Source organism: Chiloscyllium plagiosum, unplaced genomic scaffold (genome assembly GCF_037043375.1).
Source record: "Chiloscyllium plagiosum isolate Xiang-an unplaced genomic scaffold, Cpla_swu_hap1 HiC_scaffold_17, whole genome shotgun sequence".
Classification (NCBI taxonomy): domain Eukaryota; kingdom Metazoa; phylum Chordata; class Chondrichthyes; order Orectolobiformes; family Hemiscylliidae; genus Chiloscyllium; species Chiloscyllium plagiosum.
In genome coordinates, this window is record NW_028270155.1 from 75,900,104 (window position 1) to 75,922,758 (window position 22,655).

The 22,655-nt window shown below is 40.0% G+C and overlaps 1 protein-coding gene across 1 annotated transcript in view; it reads left to right on the forward strand.

Moving 5' to 3' along the window:
• Window positions 1-22,655, forward strand: part of hydin (HYDIN axonemal central pair apparatus protein) — a 905,740-nt gene that overhangs the window by 510,052 nt on the left and 373,033 nt on the right. Inside the window, exons 24-26 of the mRNA XM_043707374.2 lie at window positions 14,603-14,728; window positions 16,628-16,751; window positions 19,827-19,943. Coding sequence (XP_043563309.2) covers window positions 14,603-14,728; window positions 16,628-16,751; window positions 19,827-19,943 — 367 coding nt within the window. The remainder of the gene's footprint in view (window positions 1-14,602; window positions 14,729-16,627; window positions 16,752-19,826; window positions 19,944-22,655) is intronic.

A 22,655-nucleotide genomic window follows, 5' to 3' on the forward strand; every position in this document is an offset into this window, starting at 1 on the left:
ATTCAAACTCGATTGTGTTTTAGTATCCTGAGGCATAATTTAAACTCGGAGAAAGTGAGGACTGCAGATGCTGGAGATCAGAGCTGAAACATGTGTTGCTGGAAAAGCGCAGCAGGTCAGGCAGCATCCAAGGAACAGGAGAATCGACGTTTCGGGCATAAGCCCTTCTTCAGGAATCCTGAAGAAGGGCTTATGCCCAAAACGTCGATTCGCCTGCTCCTTGGATGTTGCTTGACCTGCTGCGCATTTCCAGCAACACATTTTTCAGCATAATTTAAACTGATTGGTTAAGTTTGTCAAAATGGCAACCAACTCGTGTATCTATTTCACAGTCAAATGTTACATATTTTCAATTTTTCAATACACCCTGAGACTGCTAGCTCGTCATAGGACAGGTGCTTGTAAGCTCTCAGTGTAAAACAGCACTCACTCTCTCTTAAAGGCACAGTACATGCTTCAGCCTCATAACACGTTAAAGGTGCGAAATAAATTATTGTCACTTCAGTGTGGTACTGAGGGAGTGCTACTTTGTCAGAGATGTCCTTTGCCTTCTCAGGTAGACAGAAAAGATCTTGTGACACTATTATAAAGATGTGATGTGGAGGTGTGGATATTGGATTGGGGTGGACAAAGTTAAAAATCGTGCAACACCAGGTTATAGTCTAACAGGCTTATTTGTAAATACAAGCTTTCGGAGCACTGCTCCTTTGTCAGATAGTTGGTGGAGCAGGATCATAGAATACAGAATTTATAACCAAAAAACCATAGTTGACGAAGGTGCAGCACTCTGAAAGCTTGTATTTCCAAATAAACCAGTTGGACTATAATCTGGTGTCATGTGATTGTAAGCGTATTACAAAGATGAGCAAGGTCGAAAATGTATTCATCAATCAATCTAACTTTGACGTCCTAGCCACTATTAAACCATTTGTCTTAGTTCTTAGTCTGCTTGTTCCCCCACACTAAGCTTTACCTTCACTCTTGTAAGTGCAAGCATCACACCTTTGAAAGGATGTGTAGACAACTGATTAGCCATTCATTGACAGGTCTGGCTAGTTCACATTAATCTCTGTTTGGTAGTGCTCTCATTGCTAAATGCTTTTGTTTAGAAGCTTATGAAAGAAGAAAGTGAAATCAGAGAAACACAGTGATACAACACGTATTCAGACCACGGAATTTAATGAGTTGTTTCCTTTCACTTTCACTTTCTTCACTTCCTTTCACATTCTTTAATGATGACAAGGTTGTTTAAACATCAGTGTTCATTCTTTTATTCATTAGTTGAGGATTTGTTTTTTCACTCTCCATGAAGGTGTTTCTCATTCTACGGAGGATTGCAGACAAAGGGGAGTGTTATGGGAGACTTTCTTGTATATTTCCACACAAAGGAGAAAGAAAGATTTTTTATGTTTTCTCTTCACAGGTTGGATGTTTACTGCCATACAAGCCTTTGTCACTTGGTCGGGAGTCAACCAAAATGTTGTTGTTAAGCAATTGTTCTTTAGATCAATACCCGTCGGCTCTGTGGATTCTGCGTTTGATCTCACAGTTCCAGAAAAATGCAACATTGCAATGAGCTCCAGTAAATATAAATTTTAAAACTAAATCCCTTTATTTTTACAAATACTCCTTAGTTTAAAGCAGTACCATCCCCTTATTATCTACAACCCAAAAAGTAAAGGAAATTTAAAAATGTGGTTTTTACACTATTCTGATTGTAACTTCCACTTTCCTGCGGACCCCCAATGACTAGTCATCTGCTTGCAAACCTCTAACCACCTTTGTTAAATTCTATCTATAGCCATGGAGAGATTTCAGCCCTTGTCTCCAAGTACTAGCCTGGGCCGTTACCACCACCTCTCCCAGTTACACTGACTGGTTTCTTAGACAAGGACCACCAGAGCAGGGCTACACAGCCAAGGAAGAAAGAGGATTAACATACCTTAAGAGTTTCTACTGTACAGTGGGTGTGCCAGAGAAGAGTGATATTTATTTGAAAGCAATGTGTCTTTGGTATATTGGATCTTTGTTATTTAAATATACATAATCCACCATACATACTCACCTATTTTGCCTTACCTCAGTTTGTATTCTAGAGATTCTTGATGAAACCTCCTGCCTAATCTCCTGTATTCCATATTCTGATGGCTGTCTTGGTTCTTTCTACAAATGCACTGAAATGAACTACTGTTGCATCTTGAAAATTTAAACATAGATGTCTCAGTAGTGCGCTTGATTGTCTCTCCTGTTGAGCTCAATATCTGAGGCTGGCATTCTTATCCGAATGTGAACTCTACTGACACTGGTCCTGTCGAAAATACAGGGGATGCAAATCAAATTAATGCCAGCTTCAATTGTGCACAGATTTTTCTTGTGAAATGTTAAATTGTTAGAGTATTATTAAATAACATTCCTTAGCACAGGCAGATTTCATAAGAACATAAACAAAAAGAGTTATTCACCTTTTCTGCCTGTTGCTTTCTGAAGTTATGTAGAAAATGTATAGTCAAGAGCAGTTTATCACATCGTCTTCTATAGTGATGCATCTATAATCTTAGCAAAGACACAGCAGTCCCAATTTATCATATTTCAACATCTTCACCTATTCTTAAACTTTTCTTTTCCTTTCATTTTGTATTCCTGTTGCAAATAAGTTAATTAATAGCGCACTAGTCAGTCTGATGGGAGTTTGCTACAGTTCTGTGATTCTTGAAATGAAGTAGTCTCATCTGCAGTTTGCTAATTTTGTTTCCATGCCCTCTGGAATTCCAGTCATAGTGTGAGCTCAAGACTTTGCTTGTGTCAAAGTGTGTCTAGAGACGCGATTTTCATTAGCTTTTTGGATACAGGCCATGTCCCATGGTCAATGTTGTTCTTTGGAGCTTTATAAGAGAGGCTGGCTGAGCATACCTCTTGGTATGAAATCAAACAGAGTCTGCAGGGAACAAAGTTTTAAGGCATTATTCCTGTTGTGTTAGTGCAATCTTTGCTCTCCTTTGTGACTATTTTCCACTGTATATGTGCCAACTGCTATTGCATCTCTCACCATCTATCTCTATATGACAATTGCTGTGTTGTCCGGTGATGTATTTTCAGCTTGGAACAGTAGAGCTTCCTTCATTCCAGCATCTGCATGATTGAAGGCATTGGAGCCAACGTTAACCTATTTTGTCTAGCAGGAAACTGACAGGCCTGAGTGTAACTCTGGAATTACACTGAACATGAATTTTCACTCCATTGTCAATGAAGAGTATTATTAGGGAGGGTATATATCCTGCATATCTAAATATTCTCTGGCATTTAGAAGTGATCTAAGCAAGTTTTGAGAAGATTTGTAGCTCAGGTTGAGATTCTGGATGTAGGTTTGCTCGCTGAGCTAGAAGGTTCATTTCCAGATGTTTCGTCACCCTACTAGGTAACATCTTCAGTGGGTGTCTGGGCAAAGCTTCACCTGGAGGTTCACTGAAGATGTTACCTAGTAGGGTGACGAAACGTCTGGAAATGAACCTTCCAGCTCAGCGAGCAAACCTACATCCAGAAGTGATCTAATTAAATCGTAAAAATATTCTCTTAAGATTTGATGGGTGCATATTTCTCCTGAGGCACAGACTCAGAATAAGAGAGAGATCATTTAGGACTGAGATGTGTTTTATTTTGCTCAGAGGCTTATGAATGTTTGGAAATCTCTATCCCAGAAGGCTGCTGTGTTTTAGTCGTTGACTACATCCATGATAGAGACTGGTAGACATTGCATATTAACAACAACAAGGGATGGTGCGGGAAAATAGTGTTGAGGTAGAAAATCAACCAAGTAGTTGAATGACAAAGCAGGTTTCAAAGGCAAAATGGCTCCCGTTTCTATTTCCTATATTTCTAACCCCGACCTTCTATCTATCTCTTACTAGGCGAGTTAGTTTGATACTCTCCCCAAATTGTGTGACTCCAACCAGTAATATCACATTTTGCTGGCACTGATTTGACTTTCTTAATAGGTGGTGTTCATCCTTGATGTACATTTACAGCCCTGAGACAAATACAATCCATATCGCTCAAATTATCTACTAGATTCCTCGGAATATATTGCACACTCCACGCCTGCCCTCCCCTCGTCTCTGAAGTCACATCTCTCAGTCACCCTTAAGAGGACAAAAGCCCTCATACTTGGCTTATTGCCAGAAGATCAATTTCCACCACCATCTCATCATTAGGCTCCCGAAGTCTTTCTCCAACACATCCAGATTCAGACCAGATTCAGTGTAGTGTCCCAGAGTACCAACTTCAGCGTCTTCATTTTGGATTAGTGGTGCTGGAAGAGCACAGCAGTTCAGGCAGCATCCGAGGAGCAGCAAAATTGAAGTTTCGGGCAAAAGCCCTTCATCAGGAATAAAGGCAGAGAGCGTGGAGAGGGGGAGTTGAAATGTTAGGCCACAAGATGGTGTGGTAGATTGGTGCGGGTGTCCCGGAGATGTTCCCTAAAGCGCTTTGCTAGGAGGCATCCAGTCTCCCCAATGTAGAGGAGACCACATCGGAGCAACGGATGCAATAAATGATATTAGTGGATGTGCAGGTAAAACTCCCCCCTCCCACTCTGCCGAGGACATGGAGGTCCTGGGCCTCCTTCACCGCAGCTCCCTCACCACCAGACGCCTGGAGGAAGAACACCTCATCTTCCGCCTCAAAACACTTCAACCCCAGGGCATCAATGTGAACTTCAACAGTTTCCTCATTTCCCCTTCCCCCATCTCACCCTAGTTCCAAACTTCCAGCTCAGCACTGTCCCCATGACTTGTCCTACCTACCTATCTTCTTTTCCACCTCCTCCCTGCCCTATCACCTTCATCCCCTCCCCCACTCACCTATTGTACTCCATGCTACTTTCTCCCCACCCCCACCCTCCTCTAGCTTATCTCTCCATGCTTCAGGCTCTCTGCCTTTATTCCTGATGAAGGGCTTTTGCCCGAAACATCGATTTTGCTGCTCCTTGGATGCTGCCTGAACTGCTGTGCTCTTCCAGCATCACTAATCCAAAATCTGGTTTCCAGCATCTGCAGTCATTGTTTTTACCGAGTTCAACATCTTCATGTTAATTCCTTCCGATACCTCATTGTATTCCATTCAGAAAATTCCTCATAACATCCAAGTACATACACGCCAAATCACTTGTGCACCCTTTTTTTCCTCTCCTTCAACCTTATGGTACAACCATCAGTCACGATGCAATTTTTCTGTCAATTCTCTACCACGCTGCCTCTGTCCTCATCACTCCTCTTGGACTCCGCAGCATCACAAATGCAGTCTTCTATTTGTTGGCGGGTATGGTAGCTCAGTGATTAGCACTGCTGCCTCACAGTGCCAGGGACCCCGGTTTGATTCCAGCTTCGGGCGACTGTCTGTATGGAGTTTGCACATTCTACCCGTGTCTGTGTGGGTTTCCTCTGGGTGCTCCAGCTCCCTCCCACAATCCAAAGATATGCAGGTCAGGTGAATTGGCCATGCTAAATTGTACATAGTGTTCAGGGATGTGTAGGTTAGGTGAATTAGTCAGGGGTAAATATTGGTTAATGGGATAAGGGAGTGGGTCTGGGTGGGTTACTTTTCAGAGGGTCAGTGTGGACTTGTTGGGCCAAAGGGCCTGTTTCCACAGTGTAGCGATTCTATTCTATTTTATTTCATTCTGCATGATATCAAGAAATGAGGGCACTGGATACACTCAAGACTAGGCCCTGACAATGTTTTTGCTGTAGTATGGAAGACTTGATCTTCAGAATTAGCCATGGCATTGTCTAGACAACAATGTTGAAAATTTCCCAGTTTGTCCCACCCACAAAAGTAAGACTAACTCGATCCAAGCAATTATCTGCTATTTCACTATTCTCAATTATCAGCAAAGTGATGGAAGGTGCAATTTTCTATCTGCTATCAAGTAATACTTACTCAACAATAACTTGGTCATCATGACTCACTTTAAGTTCCGCCAGGGCCACTTACCTCTGGATATCATTACGGCTTTGCTCCAAGTAATGGATAAAAGAACTGACTGCTGTTAACTTCAAGGTACGAGCTGATTCAGTTTGGCATCAAAGAACCTTAGCAAAGTTGAAGTTCATGGGAATCAGGAAGAAAGTCTCCACTGGTTCAAGTTGTATTTCTGACAAAGAGTGATGGTTTTCATTTTTAAATTCATTATTGAGATGTGGGCAAGGCTAGTATTTGTTACCTCTTCCCAGATTGGACACTCTGGCAGTAGGAAACATATTTCCACTGATGGGTGAATGCCGAACCAGAGGACACAGCTTAAAAATATGGAGTAGACCATTTAGGACAGTGCTCACGAGAAACTTCTTCACCCAGAGAGTGGTGGCTGTGTGGATTCATTTAAGAAAGAGTTGGATAGAGCTCTCAAAGATAGTGGAATCAAGGGTTATGGAGATGAGGCAGGAACAGGATACTGATTAGGAATGATCAGCCATGATTATATTGAATGGCGGTGCAGGCTCGAAGGGCTGAATGGCCTACTCCTGCACCTATTGTCTATTGCCCTTAAGCAGATGGCAGTGAGTTGTCTTCTTAAAATTCTGTATTCCGTGATGTAGGTACACCCAAAATGGTGTCAGGATTTTGACAATCAAGGTATGGTAATATAGTTCCCAGTGAGGACTGTGTATGACTTGGAGGGGAACTCACAGGTGTTGATGTTCCCATGCATCTGCTGCCCTTATGCTTCTAGATGGTGGAGATTGCATGTTTACAATGTATTGTTGAAGCTTGCAAAGATGCTGCGATCCATCTTCTTTATGATAAATACTGTGGCAGTGAATGTTTAAGTTGGTAGATGAGCTGCTGATTAAGTAGGCTGCTTTGTCTTGGATGGCTTCCACATGGCAATCTTCCACTTTGTAAAAGGAGCAACATAAATCCATCTTGAGATAGCCTCACTGACCAAAACCATTCTCATTTCACAGCTTGAGGAAACAGAAATAATATCAGCTCTGACAATAACCCACACAACAGCAATCCAGAAATCAAGAGCTGATCTGTAAGACTACATTTTCACAGACTTCACAAGATTCTCTCAAGCTTTAAAATGTCAGGTGGAAGTCCTGCCACCATTTCAATATGTGCAATTTTTGTTGGCAAGGGAGGTGAGTGTGGCGAGATGTAATTCACAAAGGCAAAAAACTGGTCCTTGAGAGTATTTTGTGCAAGCTGCTCTTAGTTTAGTAATCAGCAAAACATCTCAGAGGCATTTCTTTGGACATTTGAACCTCGTCAAAGAACGTACATTTCTTAGTTCCACATCAGCTGTGGCTCAGTTGACAACATTGTTGCCTTGGAATAGAGGGTGTTGGTTCAGGCTTCATTGCATGCAAAAGCAGGGATTTCACATTCATTGAAATTTCCATCTGTTTCTCAAGTTGATATAACTCTAATGAATGCAAAGAAGTCCTCCTTATTTTCCTGGCCAATATTTGTCTCTCAAACAACACCGCTAAAACAGATCTGATTATTATCACATTGCGGTTTGTGCAACATTGCTGTGCTCGAACCAGCTACTGTGTTTTCAACATTACAATAGTGATAACACTTCAAAATTAGTTCATTGCTTGGAAACCATTTTGAGACGTACAAAAGTTTTGAGAAGTGTTCTATAAATCCAAGACTTCTATCAATTATGGGTTGTCTATGGAATTGGTTAAATGTGCCTAATCTTGCTGTACAATTCCTTGCCTTCACACTCACTTGTCTAAGTAGTAAAATGTTGAAAGAGTTCTTATGAACATCATCATTTTGAATGAATGTTTGTGTGGAAATTGTGAACTTGAAATTAAGTATCTGCTGACAGTGCTGTTCCTGGAGTAATCATTCCATTCACTGATGTTCAAAACAAATTGCACACCAAACAATTTCAGCATTTCGAAAAAAATTGTTGTCCACCAGTTGACATGTGTCTGTAAACTGTCTCAGTATTTATCTTCAGCAATTATTTTGCATGGGTTGCAATAAATAATCCCTAACCTCTTTCATAGTCAGGCATTTTGTTTATGCCAGTCCATCAGTAATATCCAGTGATAGAAAACTTGTACTACATAGAAAAACATGGCTGCAAACAAAGCAAAATGAGAAAATATTCCAGTTAAAACTGAATCATAGCACAGTAACTTAACAATTCAGGCATTTTATTGAAAGCAGTCAGTTTTCTGACTAAAATCAGCAATTCCATAGAAAAAGTGCTGTTGGTTTAATTAATGAGTCATAGAGTCATAAAAGGTAGAAACTGGCCACTTGGCCCATCATGTCTATGTTGACCAATAAATACTGAACTACATTAATCCTCTTTTCTGCACTTGGTCCATATCCTACTGCACCTTCTCATTATAAGTACTCAAATGCTTCTTAAATGTTGCGGGTGGACCTGCTGCCACCGCCCTCTCAGGTAGCAAATTACATATTTCAGCCACTCTCTGGGTGGAAAAAAGTTTCCTTCGATCTTCACCAAACTATACGCACCTTAAATTTATGCCATCTGGTCTTAGACATGTCTGCCATTGGGAAAAACTTCTCGCAATCTACCCTATCTGTGTCTCTCATAATATTGCATACCTCAATCAGATTCCATCTCAGCCTCTTCCAGCTTATCCATCACTCCTTTTAAGTGAGCCCCTTTCATCCCAGGCAACATTCTGGTGAAACCCGTCTGCACCCTTTCCAGTGCAATCACATTCTTCCGATTGTGTGGTGACCACAACTTCACACAGCATTCTATATGCGGCCCAACCAATGTTTTAAACTGTTGTAACAAGACTTGCTCCTTGATCCATGTGCACATCGCTGATCACTAGCTTCCAATCACACAAACAACCCTCCACCATTACAAAATGCAGACTGGGTGACGACTTTTGCAGAGCACCTACGTTCTGTCCATTAAAATAACCCGGGCTTCAAGTTGCTTGCTACTTCAACACACCTCTATGTTGCCATGTCAAAACGTTTGGCACAGGTCTGTTGCAGTGCTCCACTATGGCTCAGTGCAAGTTGGAAGAACAGCATTTTATTTTCCTCCTGGGGACCCTGCAGCTGCTTGGGCTGAACATGGAGTTCAATAACTTTAGAGCCTCATTCTGTCCTTCCCTGTTTTTTACCAACCCCCACACTCTGGTCCTGTGAAGACACGGGTTGCCTATTCTCTCCTACTGTCAGCTGTCATTGTCATTCCTTCAGTTTCTTTTCTGTCCTGGCCTACTATCAGTAATCCCCTTATCTGCCTACCTCTTTCATATGTCTCTCTCTTTCTCTCTCTTTCTCTCTCTCTGGGCTCCATCTCCTCCTATCCACCTTGTCTTATGCATAAATACCACCTTTTCCTAGCTGTGGTCATATCCAATGAAGAGTCATCAGACTGAAAACGTTAACTCTCCTTTCTCCCCACAGATGCTGCTAGACCTACTGGGTTTCCCAGTAATTTCTGTATTTGCTCCAAAATCACCCTTTGCCTTCTATTTGCAAGCCAATTCTGGAAGCAGTTTGCTGAGTTGCCTTGGATCCCACTGGCTGTGACCTTTTGGATCAGCCTTCCACATGGGACTTTGTCAAGGGCCTGACTGAAGGCCATGCAAACCACATCAACTGCATTACCCTCATCAATGTATTTAATCACCTTTTCAAAAAAATTCAATTAGTCAGGCAGGACTCCTCCATAAAATCCATGCTGCTATCTCTGATCAATCCCTGCCTTCTGATTAATCCCGTCCTTCAGAAATTTTTCCAATATCTGCGAGGGTTTCCTCCGGGTGCTCTGGTTTCCTCCCGCGGTCCGGGGGTGTGCAGGTTAGGTGGGTTGGCCATGCTGAATTGCCCGTGGTGTTAGGTGAAGGGGTGGAAGCGGGGGAATGGGTCTGGGTGGGATGCACTTCGGTGGGTCGGTGTGGACTTGTTGCGCCGAGGGGCCTGTTTCCACACTGTAAGTAATCTAAAAAGAAAATTCCCCACCAGCTATGTCAGACTAACTGGTCTGTAACTACCTCTCCTTTCTGCCCTTCTTGAATATTAGCTATCCGCCAATCATCTGGCACTTCACCTGTGGCTAGCGAAGTATTTCATATCTCACTAGGGGCCCAGCAATCTCTTTCCTTACCTCCCATTGTGGCCCTTGCTATGCCCTAGGGATTTATGCATCTGTATGCTCACTAAAGCATCTAATACCTCCTCCTTATTAATCTTAATATGTTGTAGAACTTGACCACCCTAATTGAAATCTCCAGTTACAATATCTTCTACCTCACCTCCATCTGAATACAGATGATAACTTTTGATTCAAGACCTCACCCATGTCCTCTGGTTCAACACACATATTGACCTTTTGTCCTTTGATAGACCCCATTCTTAACCTGTAAATCTTTTTACTCTTAGTCTAACAGTCTAAACAACCACTCACTCAACAACACCATAGCTATATTATCTGTAAGTGACCTTCAATAGCTTGCCCATGTTCTTTCAGTAGCATCTCCAAAATTCTCAACGCTCACCACCTGCAAGGACTTAAGCAACATGTGCACAGGAATACCTTTACATCTTTATCCAAACAGGTGTCTTCCTATCCTTTACTCGGATGGCAATTCCCTCATCATTGATAAGTCAAAATTCTGGAACTCCCAATCAAATTGCTTAGTGGAAGTGCATTAACTACAAGGACTACTGCATTTAAGAAGGTCTGTATCTTTCAAAACAACTTGAATGTTGTCTTCCCTTATGACCCAGTACCTTCCAGTTTTATCCCCCTTATCCTCCTCCTTATTTCTGCTGGGGTTTAATTCTGGTGTTAGGAATCCAAGCCTAACTGATGTCCTTTTTAATGTGTGAGGTGGTAGGCAGAAATGTATGGTTTAGACATTGCACCAATATACATAAATGATGATAGATGTAGCTGTCAAGAAAGCGAAACATGGCTGATTTTATTCCTCTTCTGTACAGTACGGTGGTTAGTTTATCAAACTGTTCACCATGGAGGGCATGACTGCTTCATCCACTACGTATCATACATATGCTGTCCATGTGGAGGCACTGGATCTTAATTAGTTGGATCCTAGTTTGATGCTTTCAAACCTCCCTTGAACACTAGTACTGAGACTAATGTGCTTACACAACCCTTCCGAGAAATAAGAAGGTAGAGGAGAAAAAGGCCAAATTTGGTTGGATGATGTTCATCACTCAAGAAACCCTGGACCTCAAACCAGAGTATCCAAATGAAATTTGATTTGTCTGTGATTTTCATTTATAGACTATTATCAACTCTATCATTCCCAATTTCTTTTTTGTTTGTGTTGGGGTGGCAATACTGGGCTGTAATGTACCGAAGGAATCACCATTCAAGTAGTTTGGGATGGAACTTGTTCTATTGGATTTTGTCCCATTTTAAAATAATTTCTGGTTCTGATTTGGATGTGCCTTTTTTGTAGTTAGAGTTTTAATTCAACAAAATGCTGGGTTGTCAATTTCTGTCATGATTATCCATCTTTTCTTCTCTCTGTTTAGCTTGTAAACAGGTAGAAGAAGCCACCTGGTGTGCCAAGATCAGCTGTCAGAACTTGCACATTGAAAAGTGCCTTGCTAGACTCCTTTTGTCCATATCTTGGCATATTTTTAGGCTTCTTCTCTTACAGACTTACTGTCTTCAGCTTTAACCTGACATCATGAGGAACTGATGTTATGTCTACCCAAGATATTTCCAGAGCGGACTGATCCAGCTGCCCCTCCGCCTGGCTAGAAACTCATAGACTGTCCATCGCCAGCACTTGCATTGTTCATGCTCTAAACATTGCATTGCCCTCAACTGAATTCTAGCTGGGCGTCAAGTGGTTGGGAGGGAAAGCTTTATCTCATTTCCAGCTTCCCAGCCTTAGCAGCTCCAGCTTTCTTGAACCCATTGCCTCCAATTTCTTCCCCCACCCCTGTATCTGCTGCAGCTGTGAGGGTACCATCTGAAGAGGTGGAGATGTTGTTGTCTGCAACCTCTCACAGTCAGCTCATGTCACAGTCCCCTTCTGAACATGTGCAGCAACCATTTGCTGGTCATTAAGATATTTGGTTAAATGTTGTTGTTTGTTCATGTTACTTCTATAGTGAAAGTAAATTATGGCAGAGTTAGCATGACTGACGAACGACAAGTGTGTAATGTATAAATGGCGGTAGCATCCCTATGTCTGGATTCAAGTCACAGCTGACCCAGAGATGTGTGATAACATGTCTGAACACATTGATTTATAAACATCTGCAATGTGCAAATACATTTCTTCACACGCAAGTAACTATTTATTGAGAAGTTGTTCAGTTAAAAAATCTTCATTTGCATTTCCTAGAAAAGTCTTTTACTTCAGCTTCCTTATCTGCAAACAGCCCTGTTAAAACATTTTATTCATGTGCTTTCAATGCTAAAACATTTTCATTACATGCTGCTCACATATCCAAGACCAAGGACAACAAGGAAGGTCAACGTTCCAACATTCGTCCAAATTAGTTTTTCAAACTCTTAAAAATAGCTCTCACCAAACAAGGTGAAGGAGGGGAAAATTCTTCTCAGTAGAAACTATGTTTCTACAATCTAACTCTACCTATCATTAGAGGAGAGTCTCCTACAGTTTCTGATTTCACAGTTAGATTGAGAGGTAATTCACTATGTTATCTTCACATTTCTGGAAATTGCAAAACTGGGGTCCTCAGTCTCAAATGCAGCTACAGCAATGGTTGCAGTTGCCTATTTAACAGTGGAGACTCCATTCCCCCTATCACTATTTGCCTGGCAGACTTGCCATCTCTTTCATTTTGCTTCTGCATTAATGGAAATCCAGTCAGCTCCAGATTCACAGAAGTGATGGGTTTGCAACCCAGAAGTTAACCCACCTACTGATTCCCACCTCTACAAGAAGCTAGCCCATAAGAACAGTTGGCCATTTCAATTCTTCAAATCTGTTCCACCATTCCAAGATTCCAGAAAATTGATGAAAGAACTCTAACATGATATAAATTTGAAATATTACTTCAAAGTGCATCAGGACTACAAGATAACAATTGATGTCAATAAATTATTTAAGTCATATATAAATGTTCTTGATTTTTACTCAGTCCAACGAGCAAACATTCTGCTTCCTCTGATCGAGATTGGGAAATTCATCAAGTTTTCTCCCAAGTTGATGCTATAACTCTGGTACAAATGCAATTTGTGTGTCAGTTACAGAGGCACAGAAGCCTCAAGAAATGAATTGTGCTGCAGAATGCATGGAGGATCATTGTCAACTTCTTCCTGATGCTTTCACAGTGTTGTAATTTAATATAATGCTCAATTTCTTATCATTTTGCTTCCCTGTATGTGCACCAGTGATCTAACTCAGTGCTTCCTTTAGATGTAACTTGAGATGGATGGGTAAATTTGTGAAGCCAAAATCTATAAATTGTGATAAAAAGAGAAGATACTGGAGAAACTCAGCAGGTCTGGCAGCATCTGTAGAAAGAGGAGTAGAGTTAACATTCTGAAGCCAATATGACTCTTCTTCAGATTCTGAGTTTCTCTGTTATTTTTCTTCTTATTTCAGATTTCCAGCAACTATGGTAGTTTGCTTTTATTTGCCTCTTTAAACTGAGCTAGCTCTCATCTTGTGACAGCTGAGTCCTGAAATGGATCCAAAAGGGCTGTAGCTCTTGCCTGGCCTTTGAGTGGACCTCTGAGGAAATGGCTGTAAACCGAGCATTTCATGAGAAATAGGGGCTTGATTTTGGCCATCTCAAACTGAATTACTGTACCTTTGTTCATCGTTAATTAGTTCATTGTCAATTAGTTCATTGTCCATCCCTTTAGAAGTCCTCAGTACAAAGCTTTTGGACTCAGCTTACCAGGCTGATGATGGGGTTGGTGTCTGCAGCAACTGTCATTAGACTTGCTTGTATAAAAATCAAACATCATTTCTAGTATTAAACAAAGTAAATGTAAGAGCTGGAATACATAGTGCCTGTGTGTGCGTGCAGCTATTTTGGTGCAAAAGCAGTTCTGAGGTTAGACTCTCAGGGAGATTCAGTGGTCAAAAGAAAAGCTTTCAGGTTGTGTGTTTTCTTATTCATTCATGGAATGTGGGTGTGGCTGACTGGGCCAGCAATTATTGCCAGTTGCTAATTACCTTTAACAAGGTGCTGGTGAGTTGCCTTCATGAAGCACTGCAGTCAACTTGGCACACCCACAATGCCATTAGGGAGGGAGTTCCAGGATTTTGACTCAGCAACACTGAAGGAGCAGCAATATATTTCCATGTCAGGATGGTGAGTGCATGGTGTCCCCATGTATCTGTTGCCCCTGTCCTTCTAGATTGTAGTGGTTGCCAGTTTAGAGGATATTATGTAAAAGTGTGGGTTTTGAGGGTGCGGGCACAAGGAGCTACTGTTTGATCAGATCAATTTAGAGTTTGGCAGCTTCCCTTGATTTATTTTTAAACAAATACATGATAGGCTACAAAGTAGATTGAACACATTTGGTTTTCTGTTGTTTGTAGGAGCTTTCTGGAAAGGTAGTTCAAATTGAATATTACCTTATAATTATCTGCCTATTTGTGTTTCCGAACAGTTCACCAGTTTGCAAATCAACAGCAGAAATTGTGGTTTTGGAGACCAAGGATGTTAAAGATGAGACAAAACTCACAGATGAATTACCCTTGGAGGAAGGTACCATGGTTATTGAGGACTCCGACAGGTTAGAATGTATATGTTATCTACAATTCAGACATATTTATTAGATTTTTTGAGGTCTTTTATTGTTCCTTTGTTACATATACATCCTATTAATCATTCATATCTGATCTTTGTGTCATTTGTGTTAATATCAAAGTGTTTACAGACCATCAGAGACCAAACTCCCAAGGTTGCTTTACAGTTCCTGCTTGCACTGTTTTAAGCAGGAACATGTAACAATGTTAGGAGAAAATCTGCCTGCAACATTCTAAAATGGCTGAAATGTAAATCTGTCGATCTGTCTGGATATTGTATATGGGACAAGGGGTGTAATTTTACCTGCCACATGGGCAGATCATGGCCATTATAGATTGAAATTAGATTGGGTGTAAATTGGATGATGCAACTAAACCCAGACTGTTAACATTGTACATTCAATTATCTAAGGTTCCTCCCCAGAGATTTTAACGCTTATACAAAATGCAGAACTCTTATGTGATATAATATCTTCCACCATAGTAGGAACTAAATATTGAAAGCAGGATAGATTGTGATTCTCCAGTCAGACAAAAGCTGCCCTGTTTTCATCCAATGTAATAAGTGCAAGGTGAAAATGATGATGTAAAAGCACTTAAAAAGCACAGCTTCATGCACAGAGGATAATATTGAGTTTGTAATAGTTTTAAACTATGTTCCACTAGGCATCTGCAAAAACTAAAGAGAGATCTTTACTGGGTGGTCCAAGGTCACAATATCCCCACAGAGAGTGACATAGATATGCTATATTTAGTAGCATTCGTTTTGGTGCTGTTTATGATGTGAATACGATGCAATGGAATGGAAATCTTGCCTTTCCAGGCAGGGTGGTGCAAATAGCTCTCCACAAAATACAAAAAAACTTGCATCATTTCAAATGATGTGACATTGTTTTGGGGAAAAATATTGCAGTGTTACAGTTCAAGTCATTTTCCAAATATTTAACACGTGTTGTCTGCTTTGGCTGTTGGAACTGAACTCGGTATAATTTCTTGGATGGTAAAAATCCACAGGGAAGCAACTACTTAATATGGTCTGAAATTTGACCTTACATGCAAAATAATCTCAGAAAGTAGAAAAGCAGTGAACCCTTAAAGCATCCTTATGTATAAGTTATAATCGCCTGATATATTTTGCTGCTAAACAAGGAGCACTTTGATCCTAGAATTCCAAAATCACCAAATAATCAAGTAAAAGGAGAAGAAATAAATACAATAATTATCTCTTGAGAAAATCTGCTAGGGAAACTAATGGTGCCGATGACTGACGTGACAAACTCCACAGAGGCTGGTATCCCATCACAGTTCACCCTTTATTTACACGTGGAGAGTCCTTGACACTGATCCAGCTCCCTCAGAATCAGCTCTCAGAGCGAACTGACACCCTGACACTCCTGTTAATATCTGTCAGCCAGGGCTCCATGATTGACCTAGGTTAACATTCCCAAACAGGCAACACAAACTCAATGAGATCCACCTGGCCAATTTTGTTCCAAACACTACAAAGCCAAAGCAAGCATAATGAGTTTGATATTATATGCTTTCAATGTCTAAATCATTAAAGAAAATAGCAATACTTGAAAATTACTGTACTGTTTGTACTTGGGGGCTCCATTTACAAAGTGAAGTTTACAAAATGAGTCTGAACATTTTCACTATTCTTTGCTTCTGAGTTTGGCAGGGAGGCATGTAAAGTAGGACTGATGCTAGCCTATCAACTTTTACCAAGTAGTTTTCACTCAGTGTAAAAAGTTTATTTGTTGCTAATACATAGTGTCCTTGTATGCACACATTTATTTTAGTATCATTGAGCCTTAAAGCAGCCAATATCTAATCGCTCATTTTATGGTGTTGCTAATCATGTGATTATTATGTTGCCTACCCAGAAAAATGTCACTTTCCGATATCAATGAAAACGATGTGGAGAAAACTGATGCTGAGAATGAAACACGCGAAGGCCTGGGGTTACCGAAAGAAATTTCACTTAACAGTCTCACAGAAGGACATGAGGTATCCAGTACACCAATTGCAAATCTCCAGTGGTCTTGATTTACCTCAGTATACATTAGTTCAGAGTGCACTTGTTTAAACTAGTTCCAAAATATTGTTATCAACAGTTGGAGATATGTTATGTCGCATTTACTTATCTACTTTAATTAATTGGCACCCCACCATATATTTAAGAAAAAAAACAGGTCCAAGAAGCAACTACCATATGTCAAAATCACCCTAACTTTAACACTCTAGAACTACATTAGACTGCAGAGTTCAGAAAGGATGCAACTCCCCTCTATTTTTTGCTGTCAGCTGTCTGATTCAATCTTCAATTCTGGTAGGTCAATGGCAAAATATGCTGACCTAGCTTTTTGTTATTGAGAGAAGTTTCTTAAATCTTGGAAGTAATAAATTGCTGCTTATTGTTAAGAGGATATGTTTTTCATTAGTGTTTAAACGTGCACTTAACTCGCAGCCAGCCAGATCAAATCAGCCTCACTATCCCTGTGTTTGCAACACTGTAAAATTAAAACATTCAATGACCTTCAAAATTGCTCCAATGGTTCCGAACTAGACTTTGTAAGTAACTGACACCAGGCACAAAGTTTATAACTTAAATGAGAATGAACAATTTATTATTAATACAGTAGCTTTAAGTTGAGCAAAGTTAAATAAGGTAATCTAATTAATGTCTGTGACTTAAAGCGCTCCTCTTTGATTATAACTACCACTCACACACAGTCAGACTGACAAACAGACATAGTTAAAGAATAAATTAAAAGAAAAATAAGAGATGTAACTGGCTAGTTCACTGAAGCATTTTCAACAATACATGGTATCATAGGCACATAGGACAGTATCTTGCTAGATTTCGGACAACATCAATTCAAATATCTTCCAGTGGGTCTCAAGGAATTGTCACTTAATTCTTATAACTGAGATTCTATTCTCTAAACTTTAAGTAAGTTGATAATGGGAGGATAACCAGAGAGCAATCAAATCTCCATGATGTAGCTTTGCCAGCTACTATCGTTCTGACAAAAAAAAACACAGTTCAAACTTTGGTTCCTCTTTCTGTTTTTGCCAACATTTTCTTTGATAGACTTGTTAGCACCGGCCTCACTGTGATAACCCCTGTTAACATCCAGATATCTGCCTCCAGTTGAGCATAATACTTTTCCAGAGCTGAAAGTGTTCCTTGAGCAAGAGTGAACCTGAAATTGACTTTCAGGCAAGGTCCCATAAACAAATATCAATTTGTTTGTTCTTGCTTCTTTTTTTAAAAATAACTGCAGGTCACAGTTTAAAGGTCACCTTCAAGTCTTACACTTTCAACCAAAAATGAAAAAAAAACAGTGAGAGTTCCAACATCAGGTAATTGCTAGGGGGCCAGTCAGCTCAGTTGAAATGATGGCTGGTATGGCATAGAATAATGCCAACAGTGTGGAATTGATTCCCATTCTGACTGAAGTAGACTATGGACCTGCTTCCTATCTCTGCTTCTGAAAATGGAAGGCATTGGCAAAACAGTACTTTAAAAAAATTGCAAATAAAACTGCTGAGCTTGAAACAACAATACTCAATGAGCAAAGAATCTCTTATAGTGTAGAGTTACACATGGAATGAATGAACAACATTTGCTCTTCATGGTGCAAGCAGTGTGTGGCCCTTCCCTTTTCCTGAAACTTATTGTAAGCACAGCCTGGAATACCTGATGTCCAAACTGTTCCTGAATTGGCTGACTTTATAGCAAGAAAAAAAATGTTTCTGGGATAGACAAATAATTTCTGTTTGCTCTCATCAAAGTTCCTATATTAGACTAGACTAGACTACATTAGACTAGACTATATTACAGTGTGGAAACAGGCCCTTCAGCCCAACAAGTCCACACCGACCCACCCATACCCCTACATTTACCCCTTACCTAACACTACGGGCAATTTAGTATGGCCAATTCACCTGACCTGCTCATCTTTGGACTGTGGGAGGAAACCGGAGCACCCGGAGGAAACCCACGCAGACACAGGGAGAATGTGCAAATTCCACACAGTCAGTTGCCTGAGGGTTTCAGTGTGACAAAACAGTACCCTATAAATCTAGACTCTGCCTGAGATAGTGTTCTTATTAGTGTTGGAATGTAAAGAAAATGATGTACCAGTTGATGGCATAACAATTTGCAAGCAGGCTGGGGTTAGGGAAATGAGCACATCGAGGCATGTGTTTAGCTTTGATGTAAAGTTATGTCTTGCACATTCCCTGCAGGGCTTCCCTTCCCTGCTTGTTTTACTGTTGCATTGACTGGTTGATCATTTTTTTTAGTGAATGTCATTTTTTTTCTGAAAACTTTAATCACCTTTGAGAACAAAGCAAAGTTGAAATAAAGTGAATTAAACTTATATTCTCTTGTTGTTTCAGTGCAACAAGGAAATGGGGCATAGGTTCCATGGGGATGGGGTTTAGTCTGGCTTCCCCCTGTGGTGGAGACTAATCAATTTCTTGAGAAATGTGTTTGAGTGAGATTGTCTGGCAGTCCTTTGCTGGAGACTTTGGAACTTTTTCCCTTGTCAGGAGAATAATAAGTCTCAAGAGCATCATGGGGTAGAGTACTGAAGATCTGGAAAGTTTTCCAGCACGGAGAAACCAAAGTAAAGTGCTCAAGCAATGACTGATGTACAGTATGGCAAATAGTACAGTGGAGCAATAGTTAGTTTTATGATCAATCTTATGGGGATATTCTCGAGACTTTCAATTGTGGCTGTATCTGATGGTCAGGATGATCTCGTAATGTGAATGAATGCAAAATACATTTTCTAAAAAAGAATTGCACTGACTTAAACTAAAAATCTATCGGTTGTGAAAAGTAAATGGATACCATAACATTTATTTATTAAGATGTGTTGTTTTGATGAAAAATTCCAAATTTTATCCCCCAAGAATTTTATCCCCCCAGCAAGTTGCATTTGCAATACAGCTGCACCGATCTAAATTCACTGCATTTCGCATTCTGACGGTCCTGTTTTCTATAAGGGTATATGGAAGAAATGCTGTTAATTTTCTGCAATGCAATCAGACTAATGTTTATCCTTACAGGTAAATTTGTTAAGTGAGAATGCAGGGAAACTGGTGCCAGATGAGACTAAAGACAGCAAGTGTCTTCCCTGGAGCTGTAATCGAATGCAGAATAATGTGGCATTAGGAGTGGAGCAGGTAAGGAACAGGATAATTCTTTTAAAAAATACCTTTGTTGTATGGAATTATTGGAATTTACAGAAACAAGTCATTCAGCCCAGTTGCCACATGCCTGTGTTTATGCACATGAGCTTCCTCTCACATACTTCATAATAACCTTGCAAACATTTCTCTGTTCTGTTGTTCCTGATATACATATGTTGCCTCCTCCTAAATGCATCTATGCTATTCACTTTAACCATTTCAGGTGTAGCAGACTCCATATTTTAAACATTCACTGAGTAAAGAGGTTTCTCCTGAATTCCTTTGATTTATTAATAAGTGTCTTATATTGATGACACTTTTAGAAACCATTTCAGATATTTGCAAGTTTATTGAAATTTAAATTTTTTTGCTGGTGATAAATGTACAATACTTGATGCTCACGCAGATCTTCCTGACTCAAATACATCCATCCACCTTGCTCTTACTTCTATCTCATTGTTTCACACACTGCAACATTGTCCTTTCCAGTGCTCATTCTTTTCTTTCTGTCTTTCTTTGCCTCAAACCTCTTGAACCCCCTTGTCTAATGTGCAATCACCTCTCATAATCTGCCCCAAATTCATACATGTATCTCTCTCTCTTTCATTATATTATTCAAAATTGACCTTTATGTAGATATATAATGCTTAATTAAGGTCCCGACATCAGTGTCTCCTGACACTGGGGGTGAACAGCGTATTGGTTTCCCAGTAGCAATAAACTTTCAGATATTTTTCGAATTAAACTGTTCAGAAATGTTATTACGCATCTCTGGAGCAGGTGAGACGTGAACCCAGGCCTCCTAGCTTAGAGCTAAGGACACTATCACTGTGCCACAAGAGTTCTTTAGTCTTGTTGCTCCCAGGCAGCCTCCTATCCAAGTACTAACCAGACTGAGTCCGCTTAGCTACTAAGATCAGACTAGTTTGGATGTTTCAGCCTATTACGGCTGCAGACTGAATTTTCAGGTTGTTTTTTAGAAACTAATTCTTGGATTGTAGGTAGTCCTAGTGAAATAGATTTATTGCTCATCCAATTTGATAATCCAGTCATGCACTAAGGGCCTGCTGTGGTGTCAGGGATGTGGTGTCTTTCAGAGGAAACATTAAATTGAGTCTGTCCAGTCCGGTGAACATACAAGATCCCTGTCAACACTCAAAGAACAGCGGTGGAATTCTCCCCATTGATCTGGCCAATGTTGGTCCTGAGCCAACATCATTGATCATAAATCTTCAGGTCAATTTTTATGTCATGGATCACGCTGTAGCTCATTTTGTTACTGCATTTTCAATACACAGAACCTATTACAATTTTTATTTGGTGGAGGTCACCTGTGATATGCAAATATCCTCCTAAAACAAGGTTATCTTATCGAAATAAAATGAAGCATTTTTTAGATTTGCTACATTTCTCTAATTCCTACCATGCTAGAAGTTTTAAACTCAAAAGTTTAGACTTGGAGGATATTTTAAAATTCATTTATGCTGAGAAAGCTGCGTAGGTTTGAATTAGGAATCTATTTTGCAACAATTAAATCAGAATAATTGTGTGACCTCATGTCATTTACTTAAGTTAAAACCCTGCTTAAGATGCATGAGAGAATGCTCAGTGAATAATAATCATCTTCTTGCTTTAGGTTTTTTTTCCCGAAGAAAGCACATGTACGTTTATATCCAAGTGCATTGCTGACCCAACTGATAAATGAATTATATTAGTTAGGGATATTCTTCTGTGTTGTTCCTGAGCCAAGTTTTTCAAGTGATTGGTTATTTCACCAATCATTTCAAAATGGTGTTTTATGGAGCTGAGGTCTAAGTGGGGCTCAAGACACACCGGAGCATGTAGAGGGAAGTTTCACTGGAATTTTTGAAAATTGTTGATAACAAGTGCCTTATGCTATGTCATTTTCTACTGTGATGAAGATTACATCATCTTGTCACAAGCAAAAAATCTGATGGATCAGCAGTTCAACTTCTTTGCAGGTTGGGAATAAATCTTAACCATGCAGTTACAGATTTGTGTGAGAGTCCCTTGTGAGACTGTAATTTTTTCGCATCTGTCTCAAGACTTTCCATCTCTCATTTTGTTGTTGGCTCAACTAGCAGAGTTCTAAATTGTACAATGTAGTTGAGTTTATAGCTCACTCTAGTGCTTGCAAATGTCACCTCTACTTAGACTGATGCACAATATTGAGAAATTGCCACCTTGCCAAATGTGTTGTCTTTGGTGATCACTGAAACAGGCCGATCCTTCCTGCTCAGCTCAAAGCAGCACTGTTTGTGGAATTTGCTGTTCACAAATTGCCTACTACTTATGCACATTGAAAACCATATTGAATATATTTACAAACTAATAATTGTCTATGGAGTGCTTTGAAATATGTGATTGTGCGTTTTGTCTAAATAGATAAAGAATCTAACTTATAAGTAAAAACAAGCACAAATTGAGCTGATAATATGCAGAGGATGAAAATAACAGATAAATTATTATTTGTTGACCTTCCCTGATGACCATAGTATTCCCCAGAAAAGCAGTTGGAGAAAGATAGAACTGGAGTCAATTATTACACACTTTCGTCTTATTTACAATTGCACACTGCAAACATATATCGCCTAACCCAAGAAGAACTGTTTTAACCTGTTTCTATTTATATGGGTATAAATGAATCTCCAGTTACTGCTCATCGCCTGCATACAATTAAACACA